Source organism: Danio rerio, chromosome 8, assembly GCF_049306965.1.
Source record: "Danio rerio strain Tuebingen ecotype United States chromosome 8, GRCz12tu, whole genome shotgun sequence".
NCBI classification, from domain to species: Eukaryota; Metazoa; Chordata; class Actinopteri; order Cypriniformes; family Danionidae; genus Danio; species Danio rerio.
In genome coordinates, this window is record NC_133183.1 from 48,175,004 (window position 1) to 48,199,570 (window position 24,567).

General features: G+C 35.9%; 2 protein-coding genes across 6 annotated transcripts in view; one reads left to right on the forward strand and one right to left on the reverse strand.

Annotated features, from left to right (window-relative positions):
• Positions 1-24,542, reverse strand: part of si:ch211-170d8.8 — a 25,244-nt gene extending 702 nt beyond the window's left edge. Inside the window, exons 1-7 of one of the 4 annotated variants that reach the window (XM_073910983.1) lie at positions 24,497-24,542; positions 11,204-11,345; positions 10,935-11,063; positions 7,947-8,024; positions 7,470-7,556; positions 3,218-3,357; positions 2,804-2,916 (exon numbers count right to left, since the gene is read on the reverse strand). In XM_073910983.1, the coding sequence (XP_073767084.1) occupies positions 2,804-2,916; positions 3,218-3,357; positions 7,470-7,556; positions 7,947-8,024; positions 10,935-11,004 (488 nt within the window). In that variant the 5' untranslated portion in view covers positions 11,005-11,063; positions 11,204-11,345; positions 24,497-24,542. Of the gene's footprint in view, positions 1-2,803; positions 2,917-3,217; positions 3,358-7,469; positions 7,557-7,946; positions 8,025-10,934; positions 11,064-11,203; positions 11,346-13,431; positions 14,332-16,855; positions 17,076-24,496 lie in introns of those variants that run through there. The other 3 variants (XM_005167387.6, XM_073910984.1, XM_068223181.2) reach the window with 3 other exon arrangements.
• On the forward strand, positions 16,323-22,699 carry cox6a1 (cytochrome c oxidase subunit 6A1). Of its 2 annotated transcripts, XM_073909166.1 has the most exons (4): positions 16,323-16,539; positions 16,684-17,060; positions 17,419-17,558; positions 22,369-22,699. In XM_073909166.1, exons 2-4 carry the CDS (start codon positions 16,808-16,810, stop codon positions 22,456-22,458), a joined length of 483 nt encoding a protein of 160 aa, XP_073765267.1. In that variant the 5' UTR covers positions 16,323-16,539; positions 16,684-16,807; the 3' UTR covers positions 22,459-22,699.
• Positions 24,543-24,567: the final 25 nt, after the last annotated feature.

Here is a 24,567-nt window from a genome sequence, read left to right on the forward strand (position 1 = left end):
TTGCAATGTTTACGCAGCAACGTTTTCAACTAAAAGGGAAATCTTTCTTATGAGTTTGGACATTGTGCACTTACAAATCTTGCTGTAATCTAGAATTGAAGTAGGATTGTTTGGATGCGAAACAGCTCTAGGTTTGTGCTACTAAGTATATTAATCAACATCACAAAATACTGGCCAGACATACAACATTTTTAGGCCAAATACACACATATTTGTATATTTTTCTCTCTGTTTAAGCTTTCAGTCAATTTTGTTTTCTTTAATTATTCCTGCAGTCCTATGTGTTCCATGTCCAAGTTAGATTTGTGAAAAAAAACTTTTGTTTTAAATAGCTGTCTTGTTTTTATCGAGTGTTTACACCACCACAGATACATCATAATATTAATAAGGCTGCCCTTCCTTATAGATTTTCAAAAGCAATCCCAGACAACATAAAAGTTTGCTAAAAATTTTTTTTTTAAAGGCAGTTCTGTAATGATTCGCTACTTCTCCAGAGAAGGCACAAAAAAAAAAAAAACACTTGGCCTTTGCAAATACTCATCTGGTTGAAGAAGACTTCTGGTCTTCAGTTGTATGGTCATTCATTGTTCATTCATTTTCTTTTCGGCTTAGTCCCTTTATTAATTAGAGTTTGCCACTGCGGAATGAACCGCCAACTTATCAAGCATATGTTTTATTCCCTTCCAGCTGCAACCCATCACTGGGAGTCACCCATACACTCTCATTCACACACATACATTATGGACAATTTAGCTTATTCAATTCATCTATAGTGCATGTCTTGAAGGACTGTGGGGGTAACCGGAGCACCTGGAGAAAACCCACGCGAACACAGGGAGAATAAGCAAACTCCACACAGAAATGCCAGCTGACCCAGCCGAGGCTCAAACCAACAACTTTCGTGCTGTGAGGCAAAATCGCTATCAACAGCGTCACCACGCCACCAGTTGTATGGTCACATGAAACAAAAATGTAATTGTTTGACCACAATAATGAAACCTTTATTTGGAATAAAAAAGGAGAAGCCTTCAACCCTAGGAACACCATCCCACTGTTAAACATAATGGACTAGGGAACCTAATCACAGAAAACAGCACCATGAAAAAGGAGCAAAAGATCAAAATTCTCAACCACAAAAGACTGCAGAGAAATTGAGAGCAGGACAACAACCCAAAACACACTGTTGAAGAAATAGTTAGCAGACAAAAACGTTAAAATTTAGCAGTGGCCCAACCATAGTCCTGACCTAAAACTAATTGAGAATTTGTGAAGGGAGCTAAAGATCAGAGTAATGACAAAGAGACTTTCCTACCTGAAAGAATTGTAGCTCATTGCTAAAGATAAATGGGCAAAAGCAAAAGGGGAGACATGCAAAAAGCTGGTCAGCTATTATAGGAAGCCTTTTATTGCTCTAATAGCCATTGAAGGCTTTTCTATTAATTATTGAGATGGTATGAATAATTTTGGACGTCCCACTTTTTTGGTCAGATGTAAATGAAAGCTGAGAAATTTTTTTTGTTTTCACAATGATGCCTTTTGTACATTGTTTCATTATCTTTTGGGTGAAGCCTATGTCGTTTCCAGTCAATAAAATCTTGCTGGTTGAATAAAAGTAACTATAAGTCATAATTTGCCAGGGGTATGAATAATTCCAGGCTTAACTGTATATGGGGTCACTGGTGGGAGGTGTGTGTTGCCTTAGTGTCCCACCAGTGACAATATACTGCCATATCATGTATGTGTGATATTGCGATTATACAACAGTTTGACGGCATAATCATGTGTATAAAAAAGAAAATTTAACACAGAGAGTCTAAAAACTTTTTTGTATGAGGAACTACTTTTTGCCGACATTCCTTAACATCTGCAGCCGACGTCAGAACAGCCGAAACTGTTACTACTTCACAAATGTCACTTTAGAGCTAGTATTTGAATGATTCTCTAGCATAATGTCTAAATTGATGACAAAGCATGTGATTTTGCTTACATTTAAGGATGATAAGGCTGAGCGGCATGAAATGCCATCAGTCTACAGAGATTTGCCAGTATTTAAATTTGGAGATCACAATAATTAACCCCGCAAAAAGCCAAAGCAACGCAAACCCCATCAGATTACTGTTGTGTTTTCGATAAGGAAAAACACTAAACACATGTGGGCGTTTCTTTTTTTTTTTTCTGTTTACGGATCTAGTCAGTAATGAAAGAAAAAGCCCATTAGAAACAGATGGTCAACCAAAAAGTAATTCAGGGTTATACAAAGAGTGGCCAACATAAAATACATACATTCCTAGAATGTGAGTCTCATTTCCCATCCAACACACTGCAATTACTATGGTATAAATATAGAACTACAACAGACAAAAGAGAGAGATCAATTTAGAACGTCATTTACCTCTTTAATCATGCATTGATCAGCTGTAGTTAGAATTTACGCTGTTTTTATCCTCTAAGAGCTTATTATGTGGTCTCTGTCACTATCTTGTAAATGAACAATGCCAACCATCTCATCACAGGTTATTGGCCGATGGCGTGCTGTCTCTTCAAAATTATAAATATTTTAAAATAGGCACTGTCAATATAAATAAATTGCATAGTTGCAATCTAAACAACGACATACTTGACTAAAAAAGCCTCAAAAGTTCATTATGTTGTTCAACAGCAGCAATATTTGTCAAACTGTAGTGTCCTCTGCTTGTCGCTGTATGTGGGTGGAGTGCAGTATGCACAGCTCTCAGCCAATCAGATTCAAGAACCAGACAGAACTGCTGTAGAAATACATTTATAGAAGGCAATGATGTCTTACTGTAGATTTGAATGATAATCATCTCCATTAACCCAGAACCATTTGCCCATTTTGTCCCTCTTGAGACCTATCCAGTAGTCAGTCCATTTCTGAACAACTCTTGAAATAAACTCCTAAAACAAAGAGGTACAAATGTGCTTTAATACTACAGCTGGTTATTTGGTTATATTTTACAGCTGTGGTTATGTATTTGATTGAAGTAAATACAGTAATATTATACAATCGACAAAAACTCTTTAGAAAAAGTATCTAAAATAACTGTTTTCTGTTTTAGTTTATAGTTTAAAATGTGCTGAATTCTTGAAAGAACAGTTAAAAAAACAGCAATTATTTGAAAAAAAACATGCTTCATAACGTTATGCAGAGCTGTCCCGTCACTTTAAGTGTATTTTTCCTAAAATTATTTGTTCTTACCAGCTCCTCCTCGCTGTCCACAACCATCAGATGTGCCCCACGGCTAAGGCATAAAGACTTTGAGGATTTCCATGTCCCATAAACATTCTCTAACAAATAACAGGTGTTCTTATATAAAAGCCAACCATCTGAGCAGAGACCTGTATTTAACAGAACAAAACACAGCACTATTGACACAGCTTTTTATAATCAACCTTAAATGTGCCTCAGTCGAAATGAAAACGGACTATCAAGTTTACATTAGGATGTGTCCTCTTTCATTTGTATTTCTCAACCCAAAATTATTTCTGTCATACATTTTTCATAATATTTAAAAAGACGATCAAAAACATTTATCAAAAAACAGACCAAAATATCTGCACCACACTGTGAATATTTCATTCGTAAAACATTTAAACTGGCAACATTTCAGGTCAAAGACCTTTATCAGGCTCACATGCTTGTAAGCAAAGACAGCAACTCCTGCCCCATTCACACGGGGCGTCAGCGTCAACGCTTCCTATTCACTTCATATGAGTGACGTCAGCCATTGCCGAACTGCATTGTGGATCCGTCTGCGCCGCTTCAGTGGCGTTGCTCACTACAGAAGTTGGGAAATTCTCAACTTTTCAAGCGCCAACAAAACCGTCAGCCAATTAGAACGTTTCATGCAAATACCCCAGCTCAGACAGTAGCCGATTGCGGACTAATTTTATTGGCTGATGCTGCTATGACAATCGCGTCAGCACCAACTTCGGACAAGCCCTCTGTCAAAGTGTTGATGCTGAAGCCCCATGTGAATGCTCGGTTAAGGTCTCAAAGTCAAACGTAATTCACAGAAATATCCACTAAAAACCCTCATTCGATATGTTTACATAAATCTTGTCAGGCATATTCATAGCAGGAACCATTGGATGACACAAAAAGAATACATTTAAAAGGATAGTTCACCCAATTATTAAAACTCTGTCATCATTTACTCACCCCGACTTGTTGAAAACCTGTAATCACAGAGTATTGAAAAACAAATACTATGGAAGTCAATGATCACAGATTTCCAAAAAACTGGTTTGGAACAAGTGAAGGGTGAGTAAATGAAGACAGATTTTTCATTTAAGGGGGCATATATCCCACTAAACACAACTGTGTTCAAATTATATCTTTGAGATGTTTCTTTTGGACAATTAGACATTGAAATGGCATCCTTTAATGCGTGAAGAATGAAAGTTTTACGATGTCCTTTTTGGATTAGACACGAATTAAATCAACTAAAACATTAAGGGCCCTATCATCCACCCGGCGCAATGTGGCGCAGGCCGCAACGCAATTGCTATTTGCTACTTTCACCTCGGTGCAAGGGTCATTTTGAGGCATTGTGCCACACTATTTAAATAGCAAATGCATTTGCTACTATTTAAATAGCAAATGCATATGTGCACCCACAGGCATTCTGGTCTAAAAAAGCAGGCGTGTTTTGGCGTGTTGCTATTTTGAGAAACTGTAAATAGTCTGGTCTTTAGACCAGAACAAAGTCGGTCTATTATCTGGCGCAAAGTGCGCCTGGCTTACACACTACACACAAGATGTAGAGCAATACGCAAATATCTTTACATATGAAAAAGATATAATATATTAAGGATATATATATATATATATATATATATATATATATATATATATATATATATATATATATATATATATATATATATATATATATATATAAAGGATATATATAGGATATAAATATAAATGATTTAAATACTACAAAACATATTAATTTCTAGCCTACATGAATTTAAAAACCACTGCCTTTATACTTTCTTCATCTCGGGAGGCTTTTTCAGTTCATTCAATTTGCCTTAGTATAATGTTATTATTATTAGCAGTATTACTTATTATATCCATATTTATATTTTTTTTATTAAAAACAAGCTTAGATTTGTCCACCTGTCAGGTTTTAGACCATATGGGGCATAGCATGTGTATTTGGAAATAACTCAGTATTTTCACTATACTTAATATTAATATTGTTTATTTATTTGTTTGCTGGAAATTAGAACTGAATTTAGAAATAGTTTTGAAACAAATCTTTGCACTTAACAAACGAAATTAAATATTTATAGGCTAATTGATGTCTGTGCGTAAAGGTTTTCCTATCCACGAGAGCAAAAGCGAAAGTGAACTTACTTTACGTTCTGCAAATAGCAAATGCGCTTATGACATGACACAGCTGGCTCTTAAAGGTAATGGGAGATGAGACTCTCATTGGTTTATTCTCAAAACACACCTCTAACTCATAAAGAAAATAAACTCAACCCTTTTAGACCATGCGCCATGGCGCAAAGTGGATTTTCCCGTCCTTAAATTTGCAAATATGGATTCAGACACGCCCTGACAGCGTTTGCGTTTTGCGCATGGACCGTCAAAATAGAGCCCTATATCTTTTAAAATCTCAGCAGAGGATCAATAATCTTTGCAAATAGCATTAGTAGCTTCACTTACTACTAATCTGCTTGTATTATTACTGTCAGATGTCTTGAAAAGCCCTTCATCACATTTATTAAGAATGAAATTCTTTACTTGTTTTATTGACAGTAAGTTTTCAGAATCACCTTTGCAGTGAAGCATGGGTCCTTAACTTGGGGTCATTGTTTTAAGGATAGCTAAATCGTGTGATTGTTGCTATGGCAAGAAAACCTAGAAGCAGTTTGTTAATACTGCTGGGTTATTTAAAAATTTGATTTGCTAATCTCATTTAGTCAGTGACTTTTAATGTTGTATAACAATGGCACAGTGCTGTTAATTTCACTGATAACACAATCAGAGCCAGCAGTGCATTGATCTGGTTTTAAAAGCACAGTGGATATCTGAGGCACTAAAATACTCACATATCAGGAATCAGCATATGCATCTCAAAGATGATGAAACATGTCCATAGATAAATTTTGTATGATTCTCCCAGCATGCACTGCAGCATGAAATGTGCATGTCACCATGATTTAGAAGTATATGATGATTCTTGATGTCTCTCTTTTTTTAATTCAGTTACTCAGATGTTCAAGGTGTTTTTAAAACCTGACCAATGCACTGCTGTCTTTCAATTTGCAGAACCACATAATTTCTATTAACAGCTCAGTAAAATCAACACCATGTTATCATTTTTGTACATGATAAAAATCACTGACAAACCAGTGAATCAATCTTTTAAAAGAAAATGTTGTCCCGCAGAATGTTTTGACATAACACATTGCTTTAACAAACAAAGAGAAGTTAACATGAAACACTCAAAGTAAAGCAAACACTTTTCACTGTCGTGGTCATTTGTTTTTAAGAAAACATCTGAAACTTTATGTTCTCAATAATTGGAACTGTGCACTTGGAACAAGAACGCTTGTTCATTTGTATATTTGGATACTCACTTCTTTTTTATTTAAAGTATATTTATTATCGTTTTTTTGTCCTGTCTCTGTAATTCTGTTGCACTGTAGAAGCTCTGTCACAAAAACAAATTCCTCGTATGTGTGAACAATAAAGCTCTTTCTGATTCTGATTCTGATTGGGTAGACAACTGACAGCCAAAAAGATTAATTATAAGTGAAGCTGCTGATGCTGTTTGTAAAGGAGTTTATTGAGCCTCTGCTGAGATTTTGAGAGACTTTAGTTCATTTCATTTAAATTTAGTCAATTTCAAGGCTGTGTCTAAGTTCAAAAAGTAAGTCATAAAAACGTTCATTCTGTACCTTTAGAGGATGCAATTTCAACATCTAATTATCCAAAAGAAACATCTAAAAAAGGTCATTTGAACACAATTGTGTTTTGTGGGATCCCTTTAAGGATCAAAGTAAAGCCCAACATACTAATTAACTATGCATTTTGAAATCTTTATACTTTATAAGGATTTAAATCTTTGTCACTTTCCTTCAAACTACTATACGTTTTAACTATTTGTCAACAAAAAGCTTTAATATGTTTTATATATCTCAATAGGTACAGGTCAAGATAAGTGTTTCATTTCCAAATAAATATAACTGTTATGCTCATAGACAATGGAACATTGTCACAAATAATTTGATAATCTGTTGTAAACATTATACTTTACTCACTAAATCACTTTTAAATTTAGTCTGACCCAGACAAAATCTTGGTTATAATATAAAACAATTTTAATATTAATATAAGGTTCATCATTTCACTAAAATCCTTTCATATCTTAGTTGAATCGCCATTGCGTTCAATTTCTATAAATGAATATAAAACTAACACTTTGTACCTTTATCACTTTTATACTGGAACGGGATTGGCGTGATGTCATCAGAAAGAAGACCTCTGTTCTGATCCTCTTGTGGACTCTTCTTGACTGATGGGTGGTGAAGTATATAAAAAAAAAGTTTCACATCCATTAACCCATACCAATTTGTTGAGAGACAATTACAGGGATAGTTCACCCCCCAAATAAAAACACAATTTACTGACCCCTAAATGGTTCCAAACCTTTATGGATTTTTTTTGTTGTTGTTGTTTATCACTTGAGAAAATATTTTGAAGAATGCTGAAAACCATAGATAGTAGGAAATATGTACTGTACTATGAAAGTCAATGGGTACAGCTTTCTAGCTTTCTTCAAAACATCTGTTTTTGCGTTCAACAGATGAAAGAAACTCAAAGAGGTTTGCAACAAGTAAAGGGTTTGTAAATAATGACAGAACTTTTTTGGTGTCCCTTTAATAATATTTTAAATGAAACTTACAGTTGAAACCCGTTACGATTCCTATTACCAAGAATGAAAAGAGGAGGAGAACTGTGAACATGGCACAAGCCACTTTGCCTGAAAAAAGAAATCAAGGAAATCTCATTAAATAGATTTGCTAAATGTCAACAATTTAAAAAGAAATTGGCAACATGTGCCCAGGGATACAATTTTTGAAACCACAGAATATGTTTATGTCTGGCTGAATTTTGTGTGTGAAACGAATGCTGGGCAGTATACCGACGCAGACAACTCTGATACCTTTTCGCCCCCTGTTCTTTTTCTGACCTCTTACTTCTGTATGGGCGGACTTGGGATGCAGAGCGGATCGGGTTTGGAGTCTGCCGAAGGACAGTTCCAGAAACCAGGTGTAAAAAAAAGGAGTGTAAAATCGTGGTAAATGCAAATGGCCACGATGTGCATTTCTCTAGTACTTTGCTTTTGAAAAGGATAAAACATACAGGATATTATGCGCGACAACTGGTTGATTTATGAAAAGTACAAGAAAGCACAAGAAAATTTGGTATGAGAAAACATGGCCAAGTAATGTCTTATTCACATAAGCAGCAACTTTGTAGCTTTGTGTTGCTCCGTCTGGTGATTGAAGCCGTTACTGTGCGTTCCATTTTGGGGTTGTTTAGGAAACATTTATGATGATATTCACCAAGAGAAAATGCATTTACGTTTCACGAAAGTGAACACTGTTCTGGAAAAGCACAAAATATTAATGGAATCAGTACATAAACTGCTTAATTACAAAGATGAACCAAAAAAAAAGTGTGTTCTCTGTCATTGCGGCTATTGATCTGCTGCAGACACCGGTCTGTTTAGGTCTACAGCACAGAGAATACAACTGGCTGCAGCAGGAGCTGAGAGGATCATATGAACTGTACTAAACATCCTATTGGCTGTCGCTTGCAGTTGAAGGATTCTCTTTGTCCTTCACTCGACACTTTGCTGCATCACTTGACATGAACAGATCCAGTCGCCAACAGTTGCTGTTGCTCACGTAGCCAGAGGTTGCTGGAAGTTGCTCGTTCTCCGTTGAAACGAGTCACTTGTTGCTTTGTCGCTATGTGATGCTTGTAGTGTGAATGGGGCATATTGGAGGTTGTCAAACATGCACACAGCTGCCTCTAGAGGATTTGTAAAAAAAAAAAAAAAAATGCAAGCAATCGTAGCACTGGGCACATATTTCATGGTTCCTAAAAATGTAGCCCTGGGCACATATCTCCAATGAGCCTGAGTTGGATACTAAATTTGTCAGGTGAAATTATTCAGAGTGAAATCAGCTATAATCGATGCTGACTTTGACCTTCTTTTAAAACAACTATTCTACAATTATTGAAATAAATGCAAATAAAGCAGGAACACAACAGAAGCTCAGTGGGTATCACTGACACCGCACTGCAAGAAGAACGCTGGTTCGAGTCCCAGCCACTTCAGAGTAACTGGTCTTAGTCCTCAAATTAATGTTTTTAAAGGGACAGTTCAACTAAAACTGAAAATGTTATCATATAATCACTCGCCAATCATTCCAAACCTGTTTAAACAACTCAGAAAGACATTTTGAAGAAGGATGAAAACCAGTAACTTTCCATAGTCTTTGTTTTTGCTACTTTTGCTACTGCTGAAAACGTAACCACTAACATCAGTGGTTACGTTTTCAGCATTCTTCAAAATATCTTTTTTTGTTTTTAATCAAATAAAAAAACTCAAAGTTTTAAATATTTTGAGTGAACCATTCCTTTAACTCAATAAAGATAAAATATTAACATTAATTGAATTATAAAAACCATAAACATATACTACTTTTTGTAATCAGACGGTCACTCTTTATCTTAAAGTACATTTTTAGCAGGGTTGAGCACCACTGGGTTTAGACATTTCAGTAGGAAAAAATTGTAGAATAAGATCATGCAGATTATGAACTTTATGAGTGCAAATAAACTATCAGTGAAATGTGTCCTAATAGGGTTTTTAGCAGCATGGGACACATATATGACTGTCAACAGCTCAAAAAATGTGTGTTGGTGTTTCGTGACCCTTTAATAATAGGCAGGTAATGAGTTGGTACTTAAAATGTAACCAAAAGTTTTAGCCAAATTTTAAAAAGTGTTTACAAACTGCAATTTTGTCTTAATTTTTACTCAGTTCAAAGTAATTTCACAAAAGAGACATGTTCTTCATGCACAGTAGAGCTTTTTATATATTACTTGCAGAATATAATAAATAATAATGATGATAATAATAATAATAATAATAATAATAATAATAATAATAATAATAATAATAATAATAATAATAATAATAATAATAATAATAATAAATAGGTCCAGATTTCACAATACCTTACTTTAAATCTGTGTAGCTGACATTTTATTTACGCATCATATACACTAATAAAGCCATGAATTAACATTAGTCTATTCCGTGATTTATGTTTTATTTGTTTGTCTGTTTATTTAAGCTTCTTATGGTCCTTGATCTTCCCTCCAACAACTTTTGATGTTGAGACTTTTCAATAGTCTGAAGTTATATATTGGCTAAATTTGATTTGTAAATTACACTACAAACAATACAAAAACTAAACTGGCAGTAATTTTTCAGTTTTTTTACATAATTCTCTATATGATATTTTTTATACAATATAATGTTTCAAACTACTGCAATGTCAATAAAAGCCACTTTGTTAAACGACACAATTGAATTTTTAACATCAAGAGTCAACAGAGCAGAGATAAGGTCCCGTAATGCAATTAACAGCCATAAATATACAGAAAAAATGTAATTTACGAAATTCGAAATCTGTAAATGAATACATACTTTTTACAGTGCAATAACTGCAAATGCCTATGATGGCATAACATGTCTTTTTCCTTTCATAGATACCAGTACATCTAACTTTTACCCACCGTATGAGCAAGCCAACACCCATACAGCCACTGTCTCAGCTATAATAAGCGTGAGTGAGACTACATTACTTGCCTTGCTGGTGGTAGGGATCCACCCTGTCAGGATTTCCCTCCACATCTTCTGCGAGTTTGTCGGTCTGCATTCCTTGAGGTCAGCCTATAAGCCTGATTCGTGGCGGTACAATATAAATCAAGTGTTCATCTGCAAATGTAAAAGAAAACACCTCTTTAAAACATTCACTGAGACAACACATCTCCTAAAAACAATGAGCATCAACATACTCATTTAGAGTAATCTAATCAACAAAGCACAAATAGTCTTTTAAGAAAACTTCAACTTACTGATGAGCTTGTTTCCTTACGTTTTCCATGGCATAGCATGGAAAGTGAAGACTTGTGAGGAATGGCTGGATGACGCCAGAGGGGCTGGTCTCCTCCACCCAGCCAAACCAAAGCTCTGGGTTTTCTGCCAAGAACATTGCAGCTGCCAGAAAAGCATGACAAAGTAGTTATAAAATATAAATATCTAAGTGGAAGTTAGAAAAACAACTGCACATGAGCTCTTTGCATACCCACTGGCCTTTTGAAGTTCAATCTGTCAGTTTAAACCTAAAATTACCTGTCATGTTCAATGTTGTTATCACATTTAATCAACCATACTACTCATTAAGGGACTGCTATTTAAGTACAGCTAATTGCAGCAATACTACTGAAAAAAATGTAAGGACAAAAAGTCAATTTTTATGTTGCTTTAAAATACTTTTAAGAAGGTTTCAACTACACTTTTTTAAAGTTATACAAAGTTTAACTTAATATTTTTGGTCAGTTTGGTCAATGTAAGTTGAGATGACTAGAAAAGTTCATTTGATTCAACAAAAATTAAGGCAGCAAGAATTTTACAGCATTTTATAAAATATGGATTTGTCACGATCAGTGGGTGATGAAAGGAGCAAGGACTAAAATGCAGACTAAAAATGGGTTTATAATTATAAAATAAAACAAAAAGCAACAAAAACTACCCCAAGGAGGAAAACATAACTAAAACACACATAAATAAACAAACAAACTTGACTAGGCAGGGATCAGGGCTGGAAAGGGCGAGACACAACAAGGAAAGACTGGAAATGTTATATGAACAACAACGAACTGGCACAGGACAGCAGACATGAGGAGACTATAAAGGAGAAATAACTGGCAAACAGGTGAACATAATAAACTATAGGTTAACAAGGAGGGTGGGACTGAAACATGCAGCCAATGAGAGAGCTCATTACCTGCGTGTTCACATGAAACATAACACTAAAGCCAAGATGTAGACATAGAGCCATGTGCTCTACACAGATTTTCTTGCGAGGTCCCAAATATGCGCTGCTCACGCACAAATTTTCTTGCATGTTCTCAGTACACTGCTCGCTCAGTGAGATGATATGCACACTCACAATTTGTGTCTTGTGTTACTTCTTCCTTTCATGTTTTATTTAAAAAACATTTTTCCCTGTTTTTAATCGTGTCACTATTTATTAACAATAACTAAAATTCTAAAACAAATAGATCTACATATAAAATTTTAAATCTAATGAACCAGTGAACTAGTCTCTGCTGTCTTTCACATTGTTGATGTGATTTTGGAGGGCATTTTCCTTGTCATCTTTTTCATTTTGAGGAAAAGCTGTTCCACAGTGCCTCTGATCACGTCTATTGGCATGTGCAGTGTTTTGAACAGTACTATTGTAAAGAACTTCAATTCACCTGTTGTGGTAAAACTATCGCAATAACTGTAATATAAACAAATGAGAAAAAACTGTAGTTTTTTACAATATAGGGTATATTATACTACAATTGGGCAGCACGGTGGCGCAGTGCGTAGATGGTTCGAGCCCCAGCTGGGTCAGTTGGCATTCTGTGCAGAGTTTGCATGTTCTCCCCGTGTTCGCGTGGGTTTCCTCCGAGTGCTCTGGTTTACCCCACAAGTGCAAAGACATGCGGTATAGGTGAATTGGGTAAGCTAAATTGGCCAAAGTGTATGTGTGTGCAGAATTGTGTGGGTGTTTCCCAGTGTTGGGTTGCAGCTGGAATGGCATCCGCTGCGTAAAACATATGCTGGATAAGTTAATTATGGTTCATTCCGCTGTGGCGACCTCAGATTAATAAAGGGACTAAGCCAAAAAGAAAATGAATGAATATTTTGCAATTAACCATACTTTACTGTAGTAAAGCTACACTTTGTATTTCATTTTATCAGTTCACTATTCTTAATACTACACAAATTGTGAATCCATATCATCTGACTGAGGGAGAGCAGATCATATGTACTTGAGCAGCCAGTGTTTTGAGTGTGCGCAAGAAGTTTTGTGCACAAGCAGTGTATACTTGAGTGTGCATGAGAAGTTTTGCGCACGAGCAGCGTATATTTGAGAGCGAGCAGTTTTGTCCATGAACAGAGGAAATGGGCCCGCGAGCAAAGAGTTTAGCTCGCTCGTATTACATGAATGCACTCTTGACTTGTAATACTGCATTCACGACATTTGTCAGTGAAATAATGCCATACATGCCGCGAACAAAACACACACCAGGACGAGAGTGCGCATTCTACACACCCGGACCCCACACGTCCGCATCAGGATGGTACTCATACAAAAGACAAAGACAGAGAAGAACAGCATAAAAGTGCTTGACCAGAGAAAACTCATGCCGAGCACAATATAAAAGACAAGACAGGACTAGTGTCTGGACTCTGCCACCAAAACATGAATTGACAAGGCCGAAGTTGCAGACTCCTGACAATAAGTCCTAATTTAATCTCTGGTAAACAGGGACATTTCAATGATTCAAGAAAACAGTTACCTATACTTATGCAAGTAAATTTGCACATAATATAGCATAAAACATGCTTAGTAATACAATGCAAAATAAAAAATTTTTACATATGCAATCCATAATTTTTACAACATCAAAACTACTTCACGATGAAATACCATGTAAAACACATAAAAAGATGCATGATGCATCTTGAATACTGCTCTGAAGAAGTATTAAACATATACTGTGTTCCAATATATTTTTTATGCCCTTCCCTTACTAGCGAGAAGGTTTTGGCTGCAAAAAAGTTGCACATGTAAGCTGAGATTGCTTACAGATTGTTAATGCACACACCTAACCCGCCCCTAACCCCACCCCCTCACAATGACATCACTAACTATAATTATTGCATGTGTCTGACACTGCATGTCTCAGCCTGCATGTGCAGTTTTGCAGCCAGATACTATTGAAGCTTGGTTTCATTCATTTTGTTAACTTGAAATGGATGTATGGCATTGATTAGATTACACATGTGCCCAATATTGGCTGGCAGAACATTCAAAATGGGTTTAAATGGAACACCATAAGCCCTATAAAACCTAAAATGCAGTGTGAATGAAAGCTGCTGTTGTGACATTGTTATTGCATTGTTAAATATCTAACAACAATGAAATCTTGTGCCGCAGCATTTTGATGTGGTGTAATGTAATTCATCCATTAATTTTCCTTTCAGCTTAGTACCTTTATTAAACTGGAATCACCACAGCGGAATAAACCTGCCAACTTATTTGTTTTACACAGCAGATGCCCTTCCAGCTGCAACCCATCACTGGGAAACATCCATGCACACTCATTCACACACATACACTATGGACAATTTAGCTTACCCAATTCACCTATGAGTCTATGAGTGTCTTTGGACATGGGGAACTTCTTACTGTGAAGCAATTGTGCAATTGTGCTACCACCGCGCCATTCATTGGCCTATTCATTACAAATTAGTAATTTTCTGGTTGATTAGTTATTCTTAATTCATATGACACCAGTAAAATGGGTTTTTTTATTAGCAAGATTTTTAACCAAACTTTACTTTTGCTGTTATGACTAGACATAAAAAAATGGTTGGGCATATTTAGAAACATTACTAGTGACATTTTTAAAACATACTAGTGTTTAATAAACATGTAATAACATCAAGTATCTGTTTAAAAGGTACTAGCTAACCAGTAAGTACTAGAATCTACTTATTTGGCACAACTGCCTAATTAATGAGTATTAGTATATAGTAAATAAGTATCAAATAAATAAAGACAAATAAATTAAAACTATCTGTTTAATACTATATCTCTTTTGATTACCTAATGATGAATACTCAAATCTAATAAACAATTATTAGTATATCACAATAATGTACTATAGTCACTGTGATACATACTGTGCACACACCTGTTTGGTGATTCAAAGACCCTCTTCTTAAAGGGATAGTTAATCTAAAAATGAACATTTGGTTGATTGTGCCGTCTGCTGTAACTCCTCTGAGTACATGCAATATCAGAAATACAGTAATTTCAACATACATAATGTTCTGTTTTTTTAGAAATCTGCTTTTCTATGGCAACATGATTAATGACTATATAAAACAAAATATTTTGCAGTCAGATTGTACAAGTTGCAGCTCTCTTCCTTTGTCTGAAGTTACTCAATACACTACGGAGTGCATGGTCATTCTGTAGTGGTGTCCTACATTTATTCTTTCACTTTTCATGCACTGTGTAAGTGCACATCCAAGATACTTTTGTTGAAACACCATTTCCTAAAATACAAAGTCAGATGATGTTAAAACAAAAATAAAAGTCAGAAACTTTCATTTATAATTTTGCAAGGGTTACTTCCATAATTACCTCGAGGACATTAACCTAAAAAAAAAAAAATATATATATATATATATATATATATATATATATATATATATATATATATATATATATATATATATATATATATATTTTTTTTTTTTTTTTTTTTTTTTTTTTTTTTTAAAGATTATATATATATATATATATATATACTGTTATACACTCAATGTCCACTTTATTGGGAACACCTGTCCAACTGCTTGTTAATGCAAATTTCTAATTTGGCAATCACATAGGAGCAAACCCAATGCATTTAATCATGTAGACATGGTCAAGACGATCTGCTGCAGTTCAAGCTCGGCATCAGAATGGGGAAGAAAGGTGATTTAAGTAAACGTGGTATGGTTGTTGGTGCCAGACAGGCTGGTCTGAGTATTTCAGAAACTGCTGCTCTAGGGTTTACAGAGAATTGTCTGAAAAAGAGAAAATATTAGTGAGTTCTGTGGACGCAAATGCCTTGTTGATGCCAAAGGTCAGGGCAGAAAGGTAAGACTGGTTCGAGCTGAGATAAAGGCAAAAGTAAGTCGAATAACCACTCGTTACAACTGAGGTATGCAGAAGAGCATCTTCTGACCATATTGTTGCTGACCATGTCCATCCCTTTGTGACCACAGTGTACCCATCTTCTTATGGCTCCTTCCAGCAGGATAACGCGCCATGTCATAAAGCGCGAATCATCTAGGACTGGTTTCTTGAACATGACAATGAGTTCACTGTACTCAAATGGCCTCCACACCACAATCCAGTAGAGCCCTTTTGGGATGTGATGGAGATTTGCATTATGGATGTGCAGCCGACAAAACTGCAGCAACTGCATGAAATGCTATCAATATGGACCAAAATCCTGGAAGAATTTTACAGTATCACCTTGAATCTATGCCACGAAGGATTAATGCAGTTCTAATGGCAAAAGTGGGTCCAACCCGGTACAAGTAAGGAGTCCCTTATAAGTGGCTGGTCAATGTAAGTCATTGTGACAGGGTTTAATTCTTCAAAATATCATTGTAAATTATAGGCATACTAGTCATACAGAGAAACTGTCTGTCAAACCCAGATTATTTTTTATTTATTTAATGCATTTCTCCTCCCTCCTTCTTGCGATTAAAGATTAGGGGACTTTGGTGATCATCGAGGTCTTCCAGTCATGCACACTTGCGACCTTCACGCGCCCAATACAACTCTTGGACCAAATACAAGGAAATAAGTAGAGAAGAAGCAAGTGGACAACAGCATGTGTGAGTATATGTGCAGGCCTTCAGAATCCAGACGGGTCACTCACAGCTCGTGTCGGTGGTCCACCTCGCCGGTAGGCGGCGGGCGCGTCCATTTCCCACAGCAAAACCGCTTTAAAGCTTCCTCCGCCGCTCTGCCTCCAGTCTCCGCAAAAATGGCTGCGATCGGACGCTTGTCCCAGAAGCTCTTCAAGTCCGCTGCCCTGACCCAAAGCCGTCAGCTTTCGGCTGCAGCTCATGGTGAAAATGCAGGTGAGTTTTCAACGCTAAAAGGGTTAAAACAGTCACTGTACTAAGAAGATCAACCATTTTAAATAGCCGCAACTCTACATTTGACCTTGCGGATGTGACGCGAATGGCTGTCTAGTGTTGTCCTGTCGCTGACATTGTTGCAAAATATCAATGAATAAGTGTTTTGTATAATAAAATAAGTTTTCTACATATGAATAGTATAATAAGAAACACAGCGAAGCGAGCTAACGTTAACATTAAACTACTAACTAACGTTAGCCAGTTAGACGGTTCGACTGACTTCATTATTAAGGAATTATTTAACACGTGCCATACACATTTATTTATAATACGACTTTGTTATGTGTGTGTCATGTAGCCAAGACCTGGAAGATCCTGACGTTTGTTGTGGCTCTGCCTGGAGTAGCTGTGTGCATGTTGAACATGTATCTGCGCTCTCAGCACCACCATGAGCAGCCCGAGTTCGTACCCTACAGCCACCTGCGCATCCGCTCCAAGGTAAAACACACACTTTACCCAATAACATCACCTCTTTCCTATTACCAATTACGAATAATTTAAACGATAAATAATGTTTAGAAAGGAGTACTATAAATTTTCTTCTTAAGTTTCGTTTTTGGAAACATTTTGGTGTTAACAAATAACTTTGAGCAGACTAAGAGTGACCTATTAAAAAATACTCAATGAGTCTTTCCACAACAACATTGACATGTTGAATAGTACATTACTGAAGTGATTAAGAGGAACAAAACAGTGAACAGGTGTAACGGGAGTCATATTCGCTTTGTGCCTGTACAGTATGCATTACAAGCGAACAATTAAGTGAAGAAACTGAACAAAAAGCTTTAAACCTGTGAAAGTGTAAAATGTAATATTCTCAGTGCCAGCACGCTTAAAGCAGCCCAAATGACATAATGTGACAGTCAATAAGTGGTCTTCTATTTTAACTGTCAAAGAAAAATGCACTGCTCCAGTCAGGCATATGCTGGATGAGCTTGTTGCTATAATGGTATTATAATAAAGGTGAATTCACCAGAACATGCTTGGTGTGTGTGAAAATGCTCTTCCATGAGCACCTGACAATGCTTCTGCACTTCTGCATTTAGCTCACTCTTAAACCGTCGGTGCATTAAAAAAATGAAACAAAATGCATGTTCGTGCTTCACTTGAAAAGCACCTTGTCATGCTTTCCATAAAAAAAACAGTGTTTTCATTAAATGTTTACATCGAGTCCCTTTATAATATAGTCCTCCTAGGGCTGGACAATACGATATAATTTTTTTCAATAATGGTGATATAAGTTTTATATTTTCGATATAAATTTACACACACACATATATATATATATATATATATATATATATATATATATATATATATATATATATATATATATATATATATATATATATATATAATTATGATCACAAGGTCTTTTACATTGTATCATTTGTCACTGAGTGATGGTCAGTGCTCAGTCGTCAGAAAGAGCGTGATGTACGTCATCACGCAAGTGACATCACAGACACGCTGCCAGCGCTCAGCCTCAGCACAGCAGTTGGTTAGCTCTGTTGCAGAAGAAAGTTTGCCCTGAAGTGTGCACTGAATACAGATGTGATATGAAACTGACACGGTTAAACGGGTCTCCTATGAAACCCACCACGGTAATTTGCTGAAGTCCAGATTGTGTTTTATTAAAAATCATTTTCTCACACCCTCACCCTACCGCTTGGACATAAAACAACTTAATGCCGAAAAAGCACGCTCTAAATGTATGCTCTGCAGCTGAAAAATGGTGACTTGGAACAGTCGATATGCCAAATAATTTTCCAAAGGCGAACCACAATTTGAAATGTTATGAAGACTTTTGTCCTTGTAACGCATTTGTTGCCAACACAGATTTGCTAGGCATACCGATGATAGCCAGATTTGAAAGTTTGCACAGACTACAGTCCACTACACAAGACAAATGTGTCCATTTGCGCTTTGAAATCATTAACACTGGATTGTCTTTTTAGGCTACATTTGTCCTTAAACCTTATCCCTTACCTCAAGGTATTTTGCTGTAAGCCTAAACCTCTTTTTTTATTGTGGATGCCCTCAAACATGATATACACAAACAAATGTTTAGAACATGTGCTCCAAAATAATTATCACAAGAAATCATTCAGAGCTGAACACAACACAAGGATGAACAAAATATTTTCATTTTTTTTTTTTTAAGTTTAGTGGCTTATTTACAGGATTTTTCATGGCCTGAAATCAGGATATTAAAATTCCCTGATAATTCCAGTTTTTCCTGGTTGCACAAATGTCTTTCACTCATGGTGTAAGCTATAAATTCAGAAACGCATAGCTGTGCAGCCACTAACCATTACGTGTTTTCTGTAGTAGCTGTGTATAAGGCCGTACTCACACTAGGTACAGTTGCCTCGAACCGGGCCAAAGAACCCTTAATAAACGTCTTTAATAAACTACGGCAGTTTGCATTCACTGAACAGTAAGAATGATTAATAAATCCATATGAAACAGTCACGTCTCGCTTTCAGTTTCGGGCTTTGGCACGTTTTGCACTCACACACAAGCGTACCGCGCCAAAGCCCAAGTGAACCGCGCTCAGGCCCACCTCTTCCAACCGGGCCAGGGCCGGCCAAGTGAACTGTGCTTGAGTCCAATTCAGCGCACTCACACTTCTCAAACGATCCGGGAAACGGGCCTGGGCACGGTACGGATGGCAGTGTGAGTAGGCCCTAAAAGAGGCGGGTGCTGTAGCAGGCACACATTACACTGGCGGATTCTGTATCAGCCACGCATAACCGTGGCAGGTGCTGTGGCAGACCCGTTTTCTGTGGTGGGTGCCTTATCAGCTGCGCATAACCGTGGCGGGTGCTGTGGCAGATCTGTATAACCATAGTGGGTGCCGTATCAGCCCCGCATAACCATGGCGGGTGCTGTGGCAGGCTTACAAAACAGTGGCAGGTATTTGTGGCGGGTGCCTTGGCAGGCGCGCTTAGCAGTGGCAAGTTTAGAGGCAGCTGCCTCTAGCATTGACTGCTAGAATGGCAGGCACACTTAACTTACAGGGCTACCCCTGCCACGGAGAGATTTTACTTCCTCTCCAAATTAGAGAAAAGATAATGCTTTGTGGTCTTGGTTATAATAAACAAAAAATTTAAAGAGCAAGATTTTTTGATTTGCTGTATCTAAAACATTCCAAGTTGACACCATGTTGTATCAAACCAAACTATGAATTTTGTGATATGTTACTTACACCTCTATTGATCTCTGAAAAGCTTTGGCTATAATGGATGGATATAGATATGAAAATAATGAAAAAAAAACATTCCTTTAGTTGTTCATATAGTTAGTTTTAAGCAGAGTCTTGTCATCTGAAGTGATTTCAGCTCATTTGAATGAGAATTTTCCAAATTGAAAGTGCAGCCAGTATTTTGAAATGCCATAATCACTTGCAAGAAAATAAGGATAAAGGCCACCGTAGCTTTAATTAGGTGCCCAGGTCTATAATGGAATGAGTGTTAGTTCAATGTAGTCTCATGCATCTCTATATAGACAAAATTGGGAATACTTAACATTAAAATTGGGAAAATAAAAGTTGGGTTTATTATTTTTCTGTCTTGTATTTTATCATGTGCCAGTGACATATTGTAAGATGTCCTTGAGTGCTTTGAAAGGCACTTATAAAAAGGTATTTAGTGGTTTTGGACCACTCTTTAATAATTTAATAGTTATAGTATAATAGTTAATGCAGATTCAAAGCATTTAATGCATGACTCTGCACCACTAAAACAAGTCTTATCTTACATTGTATTTTTTAGATATTGCCAAAAATATACCAGAGTCGAATGTGTCAACCATAGATTTTTAATTGATGCAAAAAACTAATTAGAATATTGGAATATTAAATGGGTTCCATAGAGATAATATATACATTTTCTACTGTCAATATATTAAAAAGATGCTTTTGAGTAGTAATGAGCATTGCTAAGCACTTTATTTAGACAGATTTGAAGTTATTTTTATCAGAATCTCTGCCAAATCATGTTTTATCCTGAATTATGCATCAATAGAAAACTTATTTATTCAGTCTTCATGTGATGTGTAAACACCCACATTGCTTGAAAATAAATCTGCACAAGCAGCTCATGATCGAATGTCATGAGCATCCCAGAGCAGATCTTGTTGCTTGTTTTACTTCACTAATATTGTGCATTTAAAAACTGAATGCTTGCCTACTATCTTTTCATTACTGTACAGAAACATGTTACATTAGTTGTCTATTATTAAATACACGTTTCTAGTTTATAATCCGTTGTTATTGTTACAGTAATAATATGAATTAACATTAAATACATTTAAAGAATTATAATTATTTTTTACTATTATTTTATTATTAATATTATTATTATTATTAATAATAATAATCAAATAATATCTAATAAATAAATAAATATCAGTATGAATAATCTGTGCATTTACTATGTTTACACTATGAGGTTGTTGTTTTTTTCCAGTAATGCAGTAATATGGCTTATCAAGACCCAAAGACTATTGGAAATGGAATTGCATAAATATGTATTCTATTACACAGCACAAACATTTTAACGTGAGCTTTTGATAGTGGTTTCAGCTTGTCAGAGCAACTGTTTGCACTTTGATTCACACAAAATCCAACTTTAAGTGCTGTAAGTCTAAATCTGATATAATATGCTTTTGAAGACGCATCAAACATCTTCCCAATGATGAGGGGTTGTAATAACAGTAAATCTCTTGTCAAAAGAGAAATTTCCGTGTTTTCCACCAAAATATATTCTCTGATTTGTTAAACATTTTAAAACACCTAAATAAAACACACAAATAATAGTTTTGTCATTTTACTGTTGTTAATTTTTCCTTGATACTGATTTTAGTTTTGTTTAATGAATCTTAATTATTGTGTTACATTTTCATAGTATTGCAGTATTTTGTTTTTTTTTTAAGTTATAAAATAAAAAATAATTTTAATGAAGTGGTGCACTGCAGTTTCACTCCGTTTAAAAAAAAAAGGACAAAATATTATTCTCAGGTCATATTGGTGGAAAGCTGATCGGATGCCTGATATTAATAGCAATATTGTCTTTTTACAATTAACCAAACATTTGCTAAATGCATAAAGTGTCACACAGACTCTTGTTCATTTCATTTTTCACTTATAATTTTAGTTAATCAAGGACATTTCTCATCTGTGCCCTATTTCCCCCCCCCCCCCCTCTCTCTCTCTCTCTCTCTCTCTCTCTCTCTCTAACATCAGCGTTTCCCATGGGGTGATGGCAACAAGACGCTCTTCCACAACCCACATGTAAACGCCCTGCCCGACGGCTACGAGCACCATGACGAGTAAAGGGTGTCAGGAGCTCTCCAGATCCCCCCTACAGGGACCACAAGGCCCTCAGTCTGCTGGCCTGGACCACTCCTCACGTTCTTTCAGTTTACATGACGCCTGTCCAGTTTGTCGATCTTACCTCTGTGCTATCCACACCTCGGAGAGGCACCTTAAGGAAACAGTTACATTTATTCATGGACCATTGTATCACACTGTCTGCTTAAACTGATAAATAAACATCTATTAGTTAAATTATAAACTGTCTGAAGTCTGATTTTTCAACGAATGATCTGACCACTTAATATTTTTAGCTGGGTTTCCATTGCACTTAAATTGCTGTTTTTAAGCATTAAAAATGAGTAAATTTAGCAAATATTACACACAATATATTACACTTTTTTTTTTTTTTTCACTCAAGGCATGATTTTTTAGGCAATTCAAAAGGCAATGTTTGACAGCTACAATAGAAATTTTTTCACATTCATAGGTCACTTGGTGTTTGCAAATTACATAATCGTGTTTAATGGACTTTTTTTTATTATTATTTCGAAAATATTGCAGTTTTTTTTTTTTTTTTTGCAAATATGAAGTGTTAACCCGACCGTTGTTTTAATTGTAAAGGTTTGGGAGGATTTTTTTATTTATTTTTTACATTTTGTGTGAGTGTCATTTGAATGGTACAATACTGTAAAGGTTTTGCCACTTGCCATACAAGCGCAAAAAATATCTAACCAATTGAAAAGGTTACTTTTTTAGTTTGCTTTCAAAAATAACCTAATTGTCAACTAGGGATGTTTCAGTACTACTAGACTGGCTATGTTGGATTATGCTGCAGTCACACTAGAGTTTGTGAGTGCAAAATTCTGTCGTATGGTGCTGCAAAAAAGGGCGGGATTAAACAAGATGATTAGACATTAAAAAAAGCGAGCGATTGGTTCATGTTATAAATTTCTGTTCAGAGTGGTCATGTTTTGATCTTCAATTGGTCTCACGCAATCATGTAATGTGATTTCGCAGGTCAGAGTTCACCAAGCTTAAACTTTCCAACGCAGCAAACTGCGAAAACATGTCACACAAGCTTGCGTTTCCGCTCTGACGCATTTGTGTATGTATGAATGAAAGTCTAAGGGCAGAAAAGTGTTGTGATTGCAGCTTTAGGGTTGCAGCAAAACTGTGCAGAGCTTGGCCCTCCAGGAATTGAGTTTGAGACCTATGTTCTGACCATTCATGTATGCAACATCCTTAATTTATTCTCTTAGGTAAGGCCAGATCTCATACATGGAGGAAAATGTGCTTATGCAATAGCAAAGTTATGTAAAGCTTGAAGCATCAGGATCGAGACTTGGAATCGGCTGAGACAAGGAATTGGTACTTAGAATCCGCTGCAAAAGTCGTGATCGCAGCATCTCTATTGTCAGCATAAACCAGTAGAAATTATGTTTAGTACTGTGCCCAAGCAAAAGTCTTACTGAAAACTGCATTTTGAGATGCTAACCTCAAATTAACAACATAACTAATTTTCTATGCTCAGAAGAGTGGTTGAATTCACAAATCGTTCATAAGCACTGCTTTAAGATTATTTGCTACTTTTTAAAACCAGCTAAAATAAAAATGTATAAATTCCTAAAATAATTAAATTTAAATATAAAAGGCATATTTTTGCCAGCACCAGTGTTACACGTTAATACTCTGAAAAACCCAATAGTCAACTTTATTAAATGAAATGAGTATAGTTAACTCTATAAAGTTAATTCTACTCATTTGAAAAGAGATTTGAACTCAGTGTTGAAGGTAATGAGTTAATTAAATACTTCGTTACTTCAACTTTGGAGTAAGTTCACAGTACTCAAATACAGTAATTTTTTTAACTCAAATGTTTGTAGCAATCGATTTCCTCAAACAGTTTGAGTTCTCTTCATTTATTGGATTTAACTTGTTTGAGTTACTGTGCTCAATTTGCTTCGTAGCTCAAATTGATTAAGTTCACGGTACTCATTAGGATTTTTTTAACCTGAATGGCTTGTTGCAATCGGTTTCCTCAAATCGTTTGAGTTACCTTAACATTTTGGGCTGCAGTGTACTTAATCTACACCCACACCACGATTCACTGAGAACGCAAGACTGAAA

What these genes read in the sequence shown, in the direction of transcription:
- cox6a1 (XM_073909166.1), top strand. Translation starts at nt 16,808, where the DNA reads ATGTGTGAGTATATGTGCAGGCCTTCAGAATCCAGACGGGTCACTCAC. An exon ending in AGCTCATGGTGAAAATGCAG is followed by an intron (nt 17,061 to 17,418) that starts GTGAGTTTTCAA and finishes TGTGTCATGTAG; the next exon opens with CCAAGACCTGGAAGATCCTG. An exon ending in ACCTGCGCATCCGCTCCAAG is followed by an intron (nt 17,559 to 22,368) that starts GTAAAACACACA and finishes CTCTAACATCAG; the next exon opens with CGTTTCCCATGGGGTGATGG.